Below are 18,919 nucleotides of genomic sequence, written 5' to 3' on the forward strand. Positions count from 1 at the left end.
CAACTATATCAACCTTGGATTAATAAATATTTTGCGTCCGTTGGGTTTGGATGTTATATATGATATGAGTAAATTTGCATCAAATATATGTTATAAGAATTATGGATAGAGTTTTATTTCAGAGACTATGCAAATGTTTAAACCATCACTTATCTGAGCAATTGTATTGTAGTACAAGAATACTACTCCAGTGGATATAGTTCTGTACATTTGCCCGAACGTGGAATATATGACCCACAAAAATACTACCGAGAAGTGCCGGTACATTCGTTACATACGTTTTGCTGTTGCATTTAGCAGTTGCTAGCCATGGCCCCTTGGTCGACACGACATATTGAAGTGTGTGTAGGAGCCGGGGACCCGAAGCAGGCTCGCTCAAAAGCAGCTTGACCGGCACGAAGCTGCGGCGAAGAGATCAACTCGAGGAACGAAGCCGCGGCGAGGAAGCCGTCAAAGTCCACCGCAGCCAACCCCCCCGCCGGAAGCCGGAAGGCAAAGCAGCCGACGCGTCTACCAAATCCATTGCTCGCCCCTCCCCTTCCTCCCTTCCTTCCTCCTCCGCGTTTCCACCACTACAAGAGCCCTGCGCGCAGACCCGCCGGAAAATTCCACAGGTCCAAACTGCGACCAGCAACCAGCGCCCAAGCCCAACTAGCCTCCACCACCCCCGTTCCCTCAGCTCCCCGCCGATCCTCCTGTCGAGAGATATGGCCACCGAGGTGCTGCGCGCGCACAACATCCTCCTGCCGGCGCCGCACCGGACCCGGCCGGCGGCGTCGCACCGGCGGCCCAGCAACAGCAACAACCCCGCGGTCGCCGGCAGGAGGTCTCCGCCGGCTACCGCGCCCGGCCGGAGGCACCACGGCAGGAAGGCGGCCAGGCCCGCCGCGGAGGTGTACGCCGGGCCGGCGTTCTCGACGTCCCCCGAGCCGAGCGCCCTGCCGCTGCCGCAGTTCCCCGTCAAGAAGGCCGCGGCCGCCGTGGACCTCCTCGTCGACGACGCCGCGACGCGCGACCTCAGGCGCATCCTGCGGCTGGAGTGATCGATTGGCGGCCCCTCCCCGGTTCCTCTTTCACTAGTCCGTCCCCCTTTGTTAGTTCAGTTCGTAGTCGACGCGTGATCGATGGAGCTGCAGGCTGCAGCTGTATGTTGGTTCTAGCTAGTCTCGCGGTGCGTGCGTGTTCCGCGCCGCCGCGCGGCGAGGCCTCCCCGCCTCCGGCTCAGTTTTATTGTGTGGCCGGAGGCGGCAAGGCACGCGGCGCGCCGTGGGCTCCCCACCGCGACGGCGGTGTAGAATGACCGCAGCAGTATATTACTTGGCCGTGACATAGAAATTTACTACATGTATAGGGTAAGCAAGGGGTTCCTCGGTATACAATACGAAAACCTCTCTCTCTCTCTCTCTCTCTCTCTCTCTCTCTCTCTCTCGATCTCGACTGGTAGGCAGGCAAGCTACTTTACTTTCTGGGTCTGTTGTTCATCTTCATCAATGTACTGCAAGCATATAGTACGTTTCAATCTTGTGGATTTGAATAAGTCAAATTGTGTTGATTTCAATCGCAATCAGTCGCCATCTCACCAACCGGCAGCTCGCCTGGCCAGCGGCCGGCCCATTGCCAACCTACTGCCAGCGGCCAGCCCGCATCTTGTTTATCGTATAGGAGGGAGCGCATCAACGTTTTCTTTTGAAGAAAAGGAGCGCAACTTGGTCAAATATCGTTTACTTAATGTTAGCATAATGTCACCTTTATATACTAAGTTCATCTCTCGACTACTTAATGTTAGCACAATGTCACCTTATAAACTAATTAAGTTCATTTCTAGACCGTCGATGTGTTGCAAGTTATTTATGAAACATAGCAAAATTGTACTCTTATAAAACCACATTTTCTTAGGATGAAACTAATCGAACAATTTTTGAAATATCAAAACTCAGCAAATACAAAGATTTAGGGATATATCCGATTTTAAACCTCCAACCATTTGACTCCAAAGCAGGCACTTCGCAACATCCCGCTATTACTCAAACTCAATCCAGACAAAAAGAAAACACCCTTGCGGCAACACCATTCTAGTTTTCATCTCATGCGGCAATAAAGGTTGATGATTATTTTATCATAATTACAAAATTTTAAAAATATAACCTTGCTTCACACATAAAAATTAAGTTATATTAGACACATATTTTTTCTAGTTGTTAAACAGTTTTGTGAAGTCCATCTAGATTTGCGATCTTTATTGATTCATTATGAAGTATTCTCCATTCTAAATTACAAAGTGCCCGTGGTTCTATTGGGATTGGCTTACCACAAATAATTTCTGTAATAATACGTGATATTTTATTGCACAAATGACATGGAGTAATTGTTGGTCCGAATAATTTCAAACCAAGGAAGTAATGGTACCTTAAGAATTATTAACAAATAGTGTATAACATTTGAAAAATACTCTAATGCAATACAATTCTTTTTTATGCGGGTAAAAACAATTATTTGAAATTTGAAGTTTGTATTTCAACCTTCAATTATCATAAAAGTTTGATTTTTAACCCTTTGACTTCAGAACTAGCTGTGTTAAAACTATCCATGCAGCAAGTGGTTGAGATTAGAGATGGCAATTCCACCTGCGGATGCGGGTATCCGCGGGTTTCAAATCCAACAGGTGCAGGCACGGATCCGATATTTCACCCGCGGGAGGACCCACACCTGTGTATTACGGGTGTGGGTGCATATTTGAAATTCCATCCGCGGGTGGACCCGCATCCACCCGAAAACAAAGAAACTCTTGCCCAGTCTGCTTAAGTATGGTCCAGCCCAACTATGTTATTAACTATAAAATGAGCATAGGTATTGTTATGTGATGCTGCTGCTATGGTGAATTGTTATTTGTTAGTTTGAAAGCTTGCCTTTATTACTTATGGAAATGTACAATTTGACTATTTAAATTGATGAATTTGTATATTTTATTATATTTATTGCCACACCCGCGGGCAGTGCAGATGCGGGTACAGAAATGCACCCGTGGATCTACCTGCGGGTTGGTTATCCCCAACCCAAGGATTCGCCTGCGGACGGGTTTTTGCCAAATCCGCACCCGAATCCGCACGTGCCATTCCTAGCTGAGATGAAAACCATCATGTTATTACTCTTGCATCTCTTCATTGTAACACCCCTGTGTTAATCGAGGCGCTAATCATGTGTTTAACTCGATAATTATGGACCTAAGCGATGTCATTAGCGTTAATCGAGTTCGCGTGTTAAACATCAATTTAGCCGTGTTCGATCGCGTTTTTCTCCCTGATCAGAGCCTCAAATCAACTTTCGCCCAAAACAAAAGTTGTAGATCTTCTCTTCCTTTACAACTTCTATTTTGGCCAAATTTCAAGTTTCAATATGAAATTTGGAGCTTTGGGCGGTCAAACTTTGGTCAAATCAATTCAAACGAGTTCAACTCGGTTACTGTGCTCTCCAGTGACGCCGTACGCGCGCCCATGCCGTCGACCGGTAACAGCGCCGGCGACGCCACGCGTCGGCCGTTGGCGAACCTCGCGCGCCGCCCTTATCTGCTCGCGAAGCCTATCCGTTCCCCTCCCCTCCATCTTCTTCCTCGCACTCGTGTCGCGCAGAGCCGAGCATAGCTGCCGTCGCTCGCCGCGCCGGCCACCCCCTCGCCACCCCGACTTGATTCGTCACGCCCCGAGTCGCCCCACCTCGCCCTTCACCTCCTACGCCCCTCCACGAGCTCGATTGAGCCGTTTCCCAACCGAATCGAGCCCGCCACCGCCGGCCACCATTGTTGCCTCACCGGAGCTCCGCCCCTCTCCGTCAATCTCCTATCTCCGGCCATCCTCCCCCCAAATCGAGTGCGCGGTGAGCTTCCTCGCGACCTACTCGTCCTTCCCGCCCCTTTCCCCGCTCGAATCCCGCACCGCCGGCACCCAAAGACGGCAGAATTCCTAGCACTGAAGCAGGAAAGTCAAACTATTCTTCAATACGCCCAAACTTTCAATCAGTTAGCTCAATATGGTGGTTATCATGTGGATACTGATGAAAAGAAGCAAGATTGCTTCCGGAGGGGATTCAATACAAAGTTTCAGGATAAGCTAGCTCTCACTACTTGTGACAATTTTAGTGAGCTAGTTAATAAGGCCATCATTCAGGAAGATGCCACGCTAGCACACAAGGCTGACAAGAAAAGAAAGGCACCTGTGGAGTCCTCTAGCAATGCACCCCAGAGGTACAAGCTGGTTCAGACAAAGATTCAGCAGGCTCCAAACCGCCCTCCGCAGCAAGATCATTGGGTCGTTAGGCCACCACAGCAACGGCAGTAGTGGGCACCACATCTTCTACCACCGCAGCAGGGGCAGAGGCCTCTAGTGCCACAAGATACACGCCCCAACAACTACCCCTGTTACAACTGTGGTAATTTGGTGCATTTCGCACGTGACTGCCCTATGCCACCTAGGCATAATAACTACAAGACTCCCTCATTGGGTCAAGGTTCCAGTCAGCAAGATCAGAAGAAAAAGATCGTATCTGCTAAAACCGGATGTGTGAACTACACCACACTGGAGGATGTTCCTAAGGGTACTAAAGTGATGGCTGGTATGTTTTCCATTGATCACTGCCCTGCTACTGTGTTATTTGATTCTGGAGCATCCCATACCTTTATCAGTGAAGCATGTGTTGCTCGACATCAATTACGAGTAACATACTTAGAAAGACCCTACATTATTCAGACACCGGGCACACGGTTAACTACCGGCAGGGTAGTTCGGAATGTGACTCTTAACTTGGGTGGGAAAAATTTCCCGATCACTCCCATTGTCCTTCCAAGTCAAGGGATAGATGTCATAATTGGAATGAGTTGGATGAAAAAGCACGGTTCTATCATTAATACCACTTCTCGCATCATTCGGTTAAACTCTTCTACATATGGTCCGATGGATGTTCATCTTTCTCGTTACGAGATCCCAAAAAGTACAATCTATCATGTGGAAGGGAAACATTTAGAAGGAATTCCTGTGGTTTTTGAATACTCCGATGTGTTTCCGGAGGAATTGCCAGGCATGCCTCCAGATCGAGATGTTGAATTTGTTATTGAGTTACAACCTGGCACAGCACCCATATCCAGAAGGCCATATAAGATGACTCCGAGTGAGTTAGCTGAATTAAAACTTCAGTTACAAGATTTACTAGATAAAGGTTTCATTCGACCGAGTACGTCACCTTGGGGATGCCCAGCTCTATTCGTCAAGAAGAAAGACTAAGGGTTGAGGTTATGTGTGGATTATCGACCCCCTGAATGCGGTCACCATCAAGAACAAATACCCACTCCCTCGTATTGACCATCTCTTTGATCAGTTAGCCGGAGCTAAAGTATTCTCAAAAATAAATCTTCGGTCTGGCTATCATCAAATCAAAATCAGACCATCTGATATACCAAAAACAACTTTCTCCACTCGTTATGGTCTGTATGAGTATTTGGTTATGTCTTTTGGATTAACCAATGCTCCAGCTTACTTTATGTACCTTATAAATTCGGTATTCATGTCGGAGTTAGACAAGTTCGTCATGGTATTCATTGACGACATTTTAATCTACTCCAAGAATGAGGAAGAACATGCTCGACACCTTCATGTTGTACTTCAGCGTCTCAGAGAGCATCAGCTAAATGACAAATTCAGCAAGTGTGACTTTTGGCTGAAAGAAGTTCCGTTTCTAGGTCATGTCATATCCGCTGAAGGTATTTCTGTTGATCCCAGTAAAGTACAAGATGTACTGGATTGGGAAGTTCCAACTTCAGTTCCTCAAATCCGCAGTTTTCTGGGTTTAGCTGGTTATTATCATCGGTTCATTCCGGAATTCTCCAGAATAGCTAAACCTATGACTGAGCTTCTGAAGAAGGGTGTCAAGTTCTATTGGAGTAACCAGTGTGAGGAAGCTTTCCAGAAATTGAAAACACTTCTCACTTCGGCTCCAATCTTGGCCCAACCTGATACTGCAAAGCCATTTGATGTCTATTGTGATGCCTTAGGCTGTGTTCTGATGCAGGAAAATCGAGTGATTGCTTATGCTTCTAGATCACTCAAGCGTCATGAAGAAAATTATCCTACACATGATCTTGAATTAGCAGCTGTAGTCCATGCTCTGAAGATCTGGCGACATTATCTTATCGGTACACTCTGTAATATCTATACAGATCACAAGAGTCTCAAATATCTTTTCACTCAAGCTGATCTGAACATGCGTCAAAGATGATGGCTCGAGTTGATTAAAGATTATGAACTCGAAGTACATTATCATTATGGCAAGGCAAATGTAGTTGCGGATGCACTAAGTCGCAAAGCTCACTGTCATTGTCTTTCGGCTATAACATTAAGTGAGTCTCTCTGTTTTGAAATGGAAAAGTTGAACTTGAGCATTGTACCACATGGCACATTGGCCCATCTAGAACTCACTCCTACTCTTCGTGATCTGATCATCGAAGCACAAAAGAAAGATAAAGGAGTAAAGGAAATTCAGAGAAGAATTTCAGAAGGAGATCCGAAAGTAAATTATTTCCACCAAGATTGTGAGAATGTACTATGGTTTAAGAGCCGATTAGTGGTGCTTAAAGATTTTGAGCTCAGAAAACAGATTCTTGATGAAGCTCATACCTCACGACTATCCATTCATCCTGGTAGCAACAAAATATATCAAGACCTGAAACAACAATTTTGGTGGACTCGGATGAAAAGGGAAATAGCCAAATATGTGTCAGAATGCGACATATGCCGGAGAGTCAAAGCTAGTCATCTCAGGCTGGCTGGAACTCTACAGCCTTTAAGTATACCTGAATGGAAATGGGAAGATATCAGCATGGATTTCATAGTCGGTTTACCTCGAACTCAAAAGGGTTATGATTCGATCTAGGTCATTGTAGACCGCCTTACCAAATCAGCACATTTTCTTCCAGTTAAAACTATCTATCGAGCAAAGAAGTATGCTGAGTTGTACATGGATCGCATATTGTGTTTACATGGTGTGCCAAAGACCATCATATCAGATCGAGGGACCCAGTTCGTTGCTCGCTTTTGGGAGCAACTACATGCTTGTTTGGGGACCCATCTTATTCGCAGTTTAGCCTATCATCCTCAAACAGATGGCCAAACAGAGAGAGTAAATCAGATTGTAGAAGATATGCTCCGTGCCTGTGTCTTAGCTTACCCGCAGAAATGGGATGAATGCTTGCCATTAGCTGAATTTTCTTATAACAATAGTTATCAAGAAAGCATCAAAATGGCACCATTTGAAGCACTATATGGTCGTCGATGTCAAACACCTCTGAATTGGTCTGAAGCAGGTGAAAGAACTATCTTTGGACCCGACATAGTTCAAGAAGCCGAAGAACAAGTCCGTCTTATCCAAGAGAACTTGAAGATCGCGCAGTCTCGGCAGAAGAGCTATGCGGATAAAAGGAGTAGTCCACTCGCCTTTGAAGTCGGTGACCATGTCTATTTAAAAGTATCACCTTGGAAAGGCGTGCAAAGGTTTGGAATAAAAGGAAAGTTAGCTCCCCGCTACATTGGTCCATATCTAATTGTGGAAAAATGCTGTCCTGTGGCTTACCAATTGGATCTGCCAGCAAACCTCTTTGCAATTCATAACATCTTTCATGTATCACAACTCAGAAAGTGCCTTAGAGTTCCGACTGAAGCTGTTGAAAGCGACTCAATTCAACTAGAGTCTGATCTCACTTATCCTGAGCATCCTATCAAGATTATTGATCGCAAGGATCGAGTTACTCGTCGCTGTACTATAAAGTTCTATAAGGTTCAATGGAGCAACCACTCGGAAGATGAGGCTACTTGGGAGCAAGAAGAATTCCTGAGATCCAAGTATCTAGATTTCTTAAACGCTCAACAAGGTACCTTTGCATTTAAATCTCTACACCTTATGCTTTCTATCATGCGTGAATCTCGGGACGAGATTCTTTTAAGGGGGAAGGGTTGTAACACCCCTGTGTTAATCGAGGCGCTAATCATGTGTTTAACTTGCTAATTAAGGACCTAAGCGATGTCATTAGCGTTAATCGAGTTCGCGTGTTAAACATCAATTTAGCCATGTTCGATCGCGTTTTTCTCCCTAATCAGAGCCTCAAATCAACTTTCGCCCAAAACAAAAGTTGTAGATCTTCTCTTCCTTTACAACTTCTATTTTGGATAAATTTCAAGTTTCAATATGAAATTTGGAGCTTTGGGCGGTCGAACTTTGGTCAAATCAATTCAAACGAGTTCAACTCGGTTACTGTGCTCTCCAGTGATGCCGTACGCGCGCCCATGCCGTCGACCGGCAACAGCGCCGGCGACGCCACGCGTCGGCCGTCGGTGAACCTTGCCCGCCGCGCTCGCGCGCCGCCCTTATCTGCTCGCGAAGCCTATCCGTTCCCCTCCCCTCCATCTTCTTCCTCGCGCTCGTGTCGCGCAGAGCCGAACAGAGCTGCCGCCGCTCGCCGCGCCGGCCACCCCCTCGCCACCCCGCCTTGATTCGCCACGCCCGAGTCGCCCCACCTCACCCTTCACCTCCTATGCCCCTCCACGAGCTCGATTGAGCCGTTTCCTAACTGAATCGAGACCGCCACCGCCGGCCACCATTGTTGCCTCACTGGAGCTCCGCCCCTCTCTGTCAATCTCCTATCTCTGGCCATCCTCCACCCAAATCGAGTGCGTGGTGAGCTTCCTCGCGACCTACTCATCCTTCCCGCCTCTTTCCCCGCTCGAATCCCACACCGCCGGCACCGGAGCGCCGCCGCGCGCATGCCGCGGGGCCGCCCTGCGCGGGGCCGCACACCGCCGTCGCGCGCCCCGAGGTCACCCGGCTGTGCTGGTGCTTGATCCGCCTTGCTAGCTCACCGCTTGGCCCTGCCGCGGCCGGAATGGCCCTGCCACCACGCGCCGCCACATGCCGCCGCCGCCCAACCGCCACCGCCGGGCTCGGCCCTCGCGCTGCCCCTGTGCGGGCCGCGGGCGCGCCGACCTCCCTGCGTGCTAGCCGCCGCTGCCCCGCCCGCGCTGCTCTGCTGGCTGGCCGGCCTCACGGCCGCCGTGCTCACGAGCAGAGCACCCCCCTCTCTCTATTCCATTGACGGGTGGGGCCCGCTGGTCAGGGGGAAATTAGGGGTAGTTTTGTTTTATTGTTTGATTTGAGTTGAGGCTTGCAAGGGTCATATAAAATCAAGGAAAAATGCTAAAAATGCAAAACCAGTTCCTATAGCTTCATAATTTTGTGCTCTATCTGATAGAGCCATGTAAAAGCTAGATTCGATCCTTTTGTTAGATGGTTTTACTTGTTCTTGTTTAGAGGTATCTAAAATCTTGAATCACTCCTTTTGCATTATGGAGCTGAGCCTGAACCACTCAAGAGCTTTCCTTAGTCTTCTTTGATGGAGACACTTCAGGCTCAAAGACATTTGAACCAGGAATCCATCTCAGCACTGAACCATCCCTTTTAAACCATAGTTAGGGCTGTTGTTATCCGTTTTATCCATGCATTCTTGTATGTTTACTGCATTGCCTTGCATCATTTCCTGAGTTTCATGCATGACATATTCTTATTCGTATAGACGCTGAAACTGAAGTCACCTACGAGCTGATTGCCGAGCCGGTCCAAGAGCCTTCCACAGGAGAACCGCAGCCAGGAGAAGTTGTTGATCAAGCTCCCGAAGAAGTCACTAACCCTACTGACTTGCAAGGCAAGCCCCGGAGCATAACCCCTACTTTCAGTATTCAATGTTATTATTTAAGTATTGTGCATTAAGTTTTATAGGAGTTGAATGAAACCCTAGTATGCATGTCTCTCCCTAGGTACCTATGAGTCTCTACTAGTATACAAGTATCGTTAGAAATGATGTGCTAAGTAGGAACCCGATAGAAGTCGAGTGATTTCTGTCACTCGCGAGATATAGGTCCTTGTTACTTATGAAAGGGTTACTAGAGAATGAATCATTGGGAAAGAAAAGGAAAAATGGAGACCGGACGGAGATGAATTTGGTTATGGATATGGAAGGTATGGAAAGTGAGTCTCCGCCTGTGTCGATTGAGGACCGTACCGTTGTTGGCACTACTGATCGAGGATTGAACAGTACTAACCACATGCCGGAAGTAGGAGGTAGTCGAAACCGGTAAGCTGTGTACCGCTTTACAACGATACTTTGAATCCCTAACTGCTACGTTGGGCGTGGGAGTTGGCGGGTGTTGGATGGATGCCACCTTCGGGTTCTCTGGGAGTTCACCGTGAGGGGCCCAACACCTGGGTTTTAGCAGGCGCGATTCAGATGTTGTGATAACGATGTAAATAGTTGATGCATGTGGCCCGACGGGGTTTACATGGTCGTGTTGGTTAAGTCTACCTTGCAAGGTTAAATCGAATCGATTCACTGTGACTCGCGGATATGAGAACCTTGATCTCTCTGTCACATCGTAGTAAATGATGGAATTGGAAATGGAAAGTTGAGAATATGAGGTATGGCTGTGGTATTCTGAAAAGATAATGTGATTAATCATGCGTGCTCTAGATGTACAGGCAAATCTAGTCGGTATTTGTATAATAAACTTGAGCTAAAATACTGAAAGTAAGGATCCACTATTAGTAGCTTTTCAGCAAAATAACTCCAGAGCCAAACAGCTTTGCATATCTAGGAGTCGGCTAAGTATATACCATAGTCGGGTAAGACTTGATGAGTATTAGTAAACTCAGGGTTGTTGTTGTAACCTCTTTGAGCAGATTGTGTCTCCGCTGACTTCGAGGAGGTCTGTGCGTCCTGAATTGGACAACCACTTCCTCCTGGGTGGACTGTCGAGTGGGTCCCGTCTTCTCCGTGAAGGTCGGGCAGATCGGCATCACATCGGTGGGCAGGATGTGGAGCCCACCTTTTATCGTTGTTTGCATCTACCGTATTGTATTTGAAACCCCATTTTAAACTTCCGCTATACGTTTAAAAACGCCGTATTTGATATATTGAACTTATCTGTAAAACTCAGTGTTGTAAATTAATTTGGTTTTGTTGTATACTTGTGTCACCTGTGCTCGTCTTCGTACGAGTCTACTAGTGCAATTGTGATCCTGGAGTACAGTAGTTTAATCGGGATTTACCCGACAGCTTGTCAGATTACACCGCTTTAAGTGCATAGTAACTTGATTAAGTGTTAAGATGATGATTAGTACACTTAAGCCGGTTTAATTTAGACGGTGCTCCTACATTCATTCTGAATTGTACGTTTTTTAAATTCATATTTTTAACTAGTAGAGGTCTAGACATAGCGTATTTTAAGTGCATAATAAAATTTATATAACCAGTCAGCAAGTCCCATGGGCCCACAAGTCAGCAAGTCCCAAGGTGAAGGGCCCACACGATGCCGGAAACTCCAAAGCGGGGCGGAGCAATCGAATCGTGAGCGAAGGAGACATATCCGGTCACGGAACTGGTGAAATCACCGTACAATCCGATTAAAAAGGTCTTCAAAAAATTCTGAAAAAAATCATAAATGTACATCTCGGTCTACCTCATCTACATATAAATTTCCGCGATCAAATTCATCTTACACTTGCAGTTACAAAAAAGACAAATTTTCTGACAATCAGTAACGTTCAAATGCAGCCCAAATTTGTTTTTTTTGTAACTGCTAGAGTAAGATGAATTTGACCATGAAATTTTATATGTAGATGGGGTAGACCGAGATGTACATTCATGATTTTTTTCAGAATTTTTTGAAAATCTTTTTAGTCGGATTGCACGGTGATTTCACCAGTTCCGTGATTGCACCAGATATGTCTCCGTCAGGGAACACGGCGCTCGGGTGTCACGCGCTCCGTGGTCCGTGCAGGACTGCACGTAGGCCCCGTCGGTCGGGACCGTCACGAAACAGCGAAACTTGCCCAAGAGCGGAGCGGAGATCATCGTCAGAGGGGAAAGGAAGGAACCCCGAGTCCCCGACCCCCCACCCTTCCCAGTGAGATCTCCCTCCCCTGGCAGCCGCAATCTCTCCCTCCCCGGCGCGGAGGACGAGCAGCGCTCTCGATCCGATTCGTGTGAGCGCCCGAGATGGCGGCCCGGTCGGACTAAGCCCAAGCGAAAAAGGCGTGAACCGCCGCGCCGCTGTCGGGCGATGGCGAGGCGGACGGGCGCCGCCGGCTTCCTGCTGCCGCTGGTGCTCCTGGCAGGTTCGCCTCCTTCCTCCCCTTCGATCCGAGAACGTCGCGAAATGCCAACCCGTCTCTTCCGCACGGCGGCACGGGTGTCTCTGCCGATTAGGTTGGGTTGTAGCTGTGGGCGCCGTGCGTCGATTTTAGCTGCACATGGTGTCTAGTTGCGAGAGCTTTCTGTGTTGAGTGGCGCGATTAAGAGGTTGACAAGGTAAAATGTATCCTAGGTGAGACATTGACCGCGCGCTGATGGTGTCATACAAAGATGGGAAACTCGGTGCCTGTTGGACAGAGCAGAAATCCTTTCGTTTTAGCACCATTTAATTTTCTGTGATACTTCCACTAGGCAATCTATCATGGTTTTACCCTTTCTGAAATGGCTCTCGTGTTCTGGAACATTTCACACGCGTACATTGCGGCTCATGTCTATCAGATAAGTTGCCTGTCTATCTGTATGTTAACGACATACTTGTTCAGTTCTAAAAAAGTAAGGTGTTTTAGTCTTGTCCTAAGTCAAACTTCGAATTTGTTTGTAGAAAATTAGATCAACATCTGTAACATCAAATTAGTTTCGTTAAATCCATGCTGGTATATTTGATAGTGCATTTTATTTGGTATTGCAGATGTTACTCCCTCTGTTCACTAGGGACTTCTAGCATTTGAAATTTGTCCACAATACTCGTACATAAATATAAGGACTTCTGAGTATCCATCAGGCCTGAACCAGAGGCATTTATTATATTTTTTAGTATTTACACGACTAAACCTAGAATGTGGGGCTTCAAATGGTGTAGGAAGAGTGTAGAGCATGATGGGCAAAAGGGGACCTGGTAGAAAAGTGGCTAGTATTTTTAGAATACATGTCCGTTTCAACCTGGTCTGTGCTTTACTCTAGAACAGGAGACTGGGAAGTAGTATAGATAGAAAGGTTCCAAGGGTTTCAAACATAGAAGTACTTTGGCTATTTCTGGTAGATTATCTAGTGGAAATGATTTCTCTGTCTGGTGGACTGGGTACTTCGTAAACCTGGGAGGTGGCCCTCTGGGCTCCAGCCTCTGTGGACACTAGGAATGTGACCTGCCGAAGCGTAATGATATCCTTTGGCCAGCTGGCCCTCATGCCCTAGGGGCTCAGCATTGCTTCTGTGAGTGTGAAATGATGGATGAAGCCCTTTAGCCTTATGACCTCTTCACCTGGTGATTCTGGGTCATTGAAGCTCCATGTTACTTTAGAAGACTACCTTCCTGATGAATATGGCCTTGAATTGATGTCCATGTCCATGTCCATCTCCTTTGTCTTTGTCTATTTGTTTTCCCTGTTTCGGATTGCAGCATAGCAATTGCAAGCTGGCCCATGAGGCTATTCAAAACTATTTCTCAAACCACCAAAAGTTGACCATTTTTTCAGCATATGCTTCCTTTTGATCTGACTATTAACTTTGCATCTGTATTTTTTGCAGCCTCCTTACTTGATTGGAACTTGATTTCTCTAATTAATATGATCATCTTCTTTGCTATTCGATTTGTTGCTCCAACAAGAGGTATGTTTGTGATGACTGATATCTAGTGCATTGCTCAAGTATGTCAGTTATATTCTTTCAATAAAGCTGGACTGAGTTTTTGTTGGGTTGTGTACTATTTGAAAATCTAAGTTCAGGTTGCTAAACTGAAAAGTGTCACTTTTCTCCTTAAAATTGTGACATTTGGTTCAACCAACTGATTCTAGTACCATATTATTAAATATTTAATTGGCTGATTTTAGTATTTTTACTGTCTTGGTATTGTTATGATACTTGATAGCATGGATTTGTTTTTTCCATCAGTATTTAGGGATCTTAATTTATGACAACTAGGAATACTACCACATGTTTCTGTGGGTTCTATTGTACCATTAAAGTTTTTTTTGAAAATTTTATTGTCAAACTTTGATGTGTGTTTCCTGGTGTAATCTAAACATTGATGTTTTATTTATTTTGACTTGTGAACTACCACGTGTTTCTGTGGGTTGATAGTACAGTTAAGTATTTTTGAAAATTTTACTGTCAAACTTTGATATGTTTATTTATAAAATTCAGTTAGAGCGCCCCACCTAGCCAACCCGACCATAAAACCCAGGTGTTATAGTGGGAGGGGTGGGGGCTTTTATCCTCAGTCCAACATTCCCCCTACGGCGTGCGAGCCCGGCGTAGCCCGCAGTAGGTTCTAGTGCCCGGCGTAGCCCGCAGCAGGTCTCAGCACACGAGAGACGCAGGGGAAATCGCGCAGCGGAAATTGCGTGGCCGGGAGGGATCGAACCCAGGACCTCGGCTCTGGTACCAAGTTAGAGCGCCCCACCTAGCCAACCCGACCATAAAACCCAGGTGTTATAGTGGGAGGGGTGGGGGCTTTTATCCTCAGTCCAACAAATTCAACTTGATTTTTATTTATGGACTACCTAAATCATTTGCAAAATGAATGGCCTATAAAGCTGAGTTTTTTTAGAACTGAATTCAAATATTAGCAGGAGCAAAACTGGGATGTCATCTCTTGTCATTTAGGATCATCTTGTATCACCTTAATTCAGCCCTTTTTTCTTTTCGATCCTTTTTGTAACTCCTGCCTCTGCTTTGGAAAGTCATTTGGTTAGTGTCATCTAGTGAGTCAAAGTTAGATTAAGTGAGAGTTGAGTTGGTCTAGTTTGAGATGAGAAAACTTGTTAAACTCTGGTAACTTTTAGTCTCTCTCTTGCTCCTGGACTTGTATTTGTAACTGGCATCCTCAGCAGTTGATCATTGTATCTGCTCTGTTAAACTTAGGAATAAAGCTGGGAGTTACTTTTGGTTGGAAAAAAATCACCCCTTTGAATATGTTGATGTACATATTTTGATGCATACATGATCAATTCATAATCTCCATTGTATACATATTCTTATAGTGGATCTCCTGTTTACCTTCTTCATTTGACATTCTCTTGACGATCAGAAAATAAGGTATTTAGCACGCAGTTCTAACCTTTATACCAGGGCTTTTTTTTTTGTTGTGCATGAAGCCATGAACCAATGCCATTGAATTAATTGTTCAGCAAATTGTAACACATGCTTAATTGTGTTAGGCCAATGCCCTCAAGCGAATCACATTGTGGTGAAAGCATTTTACTGTCATATATCAAATCCACAACTGTGTGCTCTGTACCAAGCACATGGTTGAAAGTTCCTTTTGCTTTACAACGGTGGCTGAATTTGTTATTGATTCAAGGGTTTATGACTTGTTGACAGATGGTCTCACGAGATTTATTATTGTGGTGGATTAGTGTTTCTGTAATGTTAATTTAAAAGTCTTGGTTTAGGCGGATAACACAAGTTAAGAAAAAGGCACCTATTCCTGAACATAACTTATAGGTTTCACCATCGTATCATGTGAGGTCATTTAACTACTAACTTGTTATAATGAGGTTAATTGCATATTTAGTGCTATTTATATACCTATAAGGAGCACAAATAACTTGGCCTTTAAATTTGGAATGATTCTTGTTGCAACTTTTAGATGAGGAATAGGTTCTCCTAGTTGTATTCTTACAAACTACATACACTGATTATTTATGCGCATCCTAAATGGCAATTGTTTTCTTCTCATTTCAAAGGGTTTCACACTTGGAGGCTGTACCTTCTATTATGGTGTACGATTATTTACTCAGTGCTTGCTATTTTAGCACAAGTTACGTTTCATATAATCTGGTGCATTGAGGGCATGGGATGGTCTGTGGCTTATTCTTGGTGGGTGAAGCTGGTGGGTTTAGCAAGGTAAATAAGTTTGCATCAGTCCTTTTCTTCATGTTGATTCTGTATTCACGTGTATGTGCACATATCCATCTGTCCACCTATTTTTAGATTCTTCCCATGGATGCATTTCTGTATTGCAGCTAATCATGCATGTTAATGCAGGGGCCAGCCTTGGGAATCACCATCAGTTATCTATTTTCTAGCCTTGCAGCTATCTGCCACAATCCTTGCTTTGGTTGAAGTCTTTGGAAGTAGGCTTCATCAAGATTCATGTTGGCTGAACTTCTCTTTTGGGTTTGAGCAAATAGGTCTGTTTTGTAAGAATTGTGGACGAACACGGATTAGACAAAAAAGATTTTGTTCTTTATTTAACTCAAAGTATCTCATTATCTTTAAATTCACAGTTATATTTGATGGACCTTGAATTATTGCTCCATTTTTTCTTTGTTGGCTTAAAATTTGTAGTTACGTGTACAAAAATGAAGGTTGTCTCTTGTAAATAATATTAAAATGCAGATAAATATAGATGTGTTAGGGGCAATTTAGGTGTTCATCTTTTTGAAAACCTATAACATACAAAATAAGAACACTTTTTAACTCCTAAAACATTAAATATACTAGAATTGAGAACATTTAGTCTGACTTTTGCAATAGTTAGTTCAGACTTCAGATCACTGCAAAACCAGTGATGTTATGAATGATGAACTTTTTAAAAAATATCATTGAGAAATGATATGATTTCATTTTTTGAAGGTATCCCATCTTTCTCTTGCAATACTATATGCCATAAGAATTGTTGGCACACTAGTTCACAACCTATTGTATACTGTGCAATGAAAAAGCATTTACTCTGTGCAGGTTACCATTTGCGGGTAACATGCTGTTTCTTACTGCCTGCTGCCCAGTTAGTTGTCAGTATTAGCCATCCTTCGTGGATTTCTTTACCATTCTTTGTATTTAGTTGCATTGGCCTTGTGGATTGGTCATTAACAAGCAACTTTCTTGGTCTTTTCCGGTAAGCTCCTTCATGTGAAGATTGGTTTATCTTACTAGAAATGTGGTTTAATTTTTAGGGGTACTGATTTTTTTATGTTTTGTGAAGATGGTGGAGGTTACTTGAGATATACTCGGTGTTTAGTATTCTTCTGCTTTATATCTACCAGTTGCCTGTGCAGTTTCCCTATGTTGTCCTAGCATTTGCTGACTTCATTGGTCTGTTCAAAGTTTCCTCGAAATCAGAATGGCCTGAGCTGTCTTCTGGTATTTCTCTTTTGGTGTATTACTTCATGGTAAGCAAACTAAGCATCTATTTCTACCGTAGGCACAATGTGAAGTATGATATTCTTGTTGTATGCTTTAGCTTGCGATAGGATTTTGTAGATAATATAGGAGGATGAAATTGTTATAATATTGGGATAAGCTGTCCAGTAGCGGAATCTGGCATATTGGAGTTAAGGTATATTCAGATATAACTTATTGAAATATCGTTGTTCTGCTCCGATGCTGTTGTTGCCAAATCTTTATGCATAAGAGTGTTAACAACAGCATCATTTTCTCCATTTCTTTCTTGAGAACCCAGTAGCACAATGAAATAAAAAAATACTACGAGTACTCTGAATTGGGATTTCTAATCATTTACATATTATAGGCAGAGCTTAAAGTAAGAATTTAAAGCGGAACCAATTAGGCTCTTGAGATCAACTGCATTTTTGGTTATGGTAGTAATATGCGGAAGATCATAAAACAGAATGCCTTGTCAGGTGTTAGCATTTAATATTCAGTCGAGTAAGCAGTGGACCTTATGTTTAGATGATTGATCATTTGATCAAACTAGACTGAAGTAATAATACAGTATGTATCATTAAAAATATCAAGTGTTGCACTCCATTAGTTCAAAGTAGCAGTCAAACTATCGTCAAAATTCTGCGATTAATAGGAAAGCTTTGCTAAGTTCTGAGTTTGCAATACACAAAAGATCTCTTCTAATACTGGCTCTTGGTCACTTACTGTAGTTGTCATCAGTGAAACAAGACATAAAGGAAACGGATTCGCTTATATCTCTAGAAGATGGCAGCTTAACAGAACACCTACTGCCTTCTGGAAATGCTTTCTTCAGTTGCCAATCTCGGTATGCAAACGATTTTTTTTGTTCCGTTAAATTGTTGAGATGGTTTTAATCGTGGGCTTGTGTCACTTGTGAAAAAAGTGACTGTTGTTGCAAAATATTATCTTACTAACACCACAGAAGAAGGAAATTAGAGAGTAGCACTAGCTAATGATCGTGACCGCTAAATGACATCACAATCACAACATATTTTGGAATGACTATCTTGCTGGCATTGTTCTTCACTTTTGTGGATATATATCATCAGTACATTCAAATTTTTATTTTGTGGTTGAGATATTTTACCAACTTTTATATGAAATGGACACTACATGATCTGGCAAAAAAAGGAACTATTTCACATTCGCCTGGCTTTTTGAGGGCACAAAGCAAATTTCGGAGCTTCTGGTGGTTCAAGTACAGTTCTGAGATAACGAGATTAAAGCAGAAAAAAGAATGATTTTTCATTCGTCAGGCTAATTAAGCACAAGAACACCAGTACAAGTTAGATAAGCTAAGCATGCAAGGATTATTCTAACAGTGTATTGAGTTCTTGACTACTTAAGCTCCTTGATTTACTCATTTTCTCAATCTTGATGTAGCAAGTCATCTAATTGTGTTTCCATTATTTTCCAGCCAACAGAAACATGTCCTCTACAGAGTCTAGGGGCGCAAATTGATGAATCTAAGGGTATCCACCAACTCTTTTGATTCAATTAATAATACTAGTTTTCCAAAAGGTAGGTTCTTTTTGAAAAACTAGTACTATTGGCTGAACTAAAGAGGGTGATACCCACAGGCTCATCAATTTGCATCCCTCACAGAATGTTCTAATGGACTTTTAGCGAGCCGCTTAACTTCTTTGCTTTGTGACT

General features: G+C 44.0%; 2 protein-coding genes across 7 annotated transcripts in view; both read left to right on the plus strand.

Annotated features, from left to right (window-relative positions):
• Positions 1–436: 436 nt before the first annotated feature.
• On the plus strand, positions 437–1,564 carry LOC120673341. Its single transcript, XM_039954134.1, has one exon. The coding sequence runs from the start codon at positions 708–710 to the stop codon at positions 1,041–1,043; it is 336 nt and encodes a 111-aa protein (XP_039810068.1). The 5' UTR covers positions 437–707; the 3' UTR covers positions 1,044–1,564.
• A 10,333-nt stretch (positions 1,565–11,897) lies between these two features.
• The window catches only part of LOC120673342 (piezo-type mechanosensitive ion channel homolog), a 30,292-nt gene continuing 23,270 nt past the window's right edge, over positions 11,898–18,919 (plus strand). Inside the window, exons 1-7 of one of the 6 annotated variants that reach the window (XM_039954139.1) lie at positions 11,898–12,201; positions 13,643–13,723; positions 15,802–15,961; positions 16,103–16,248; positions 16,799–16,955; positions 17,043–17,229; positions 17,953–18,068. Coding sequence is in view for 3 of the 6 variants with exons in the window: in XM_039954135.1 (XP_039810069.1) it covers positions 12,147–12,201; positions 13,643–13,723; positions 15,802–15,961; positions 16,103–16,248; positions 16,799–16,955; positions 17,043–17,229; positions 17,953–18,068 (902 nt within the window). In the remaining 3 variants the exon portion in view is untranslated. Of the gene's footprint in view, positions 12,202–13,642; positions 13,724–15,801; positions 15,962–16,102; positions 16,249–16,798; positions 16,956–17,042; positions 17,230–17,952; positions 18,069–18,919 lie in introns of those variants that run through there. The other 5 variants (XM_039954135.1, XM_039954136.1, XM_039954138.1 and 2 more) reach the window with 5 other exon arrangements.

Source organism: Panicum virgatum, chromosome 5N (genome assembly GCF_016808335.1).
Source record: "Panicum virgatum strain AP13 chromosome 5N, P.virgatum_v5, whole genome shotgun sequence".
Classification (NCBI taxonomy): domain Eukaryota; kingdom Viridiplantae; phylum Streptophyta; class Magnoliopsida; order Poales; family Poaceae; genus Panicum; species Panicum virgatum.

Coding starts and splice junctions, on each gene's coding strand:
- LOC120673341 (XM_039954134.1), top strand. CDS start 708: ATGGCCACCGAGGTGCTGCGCGCGCACAACATCCTCCTGCCGGCGCCG.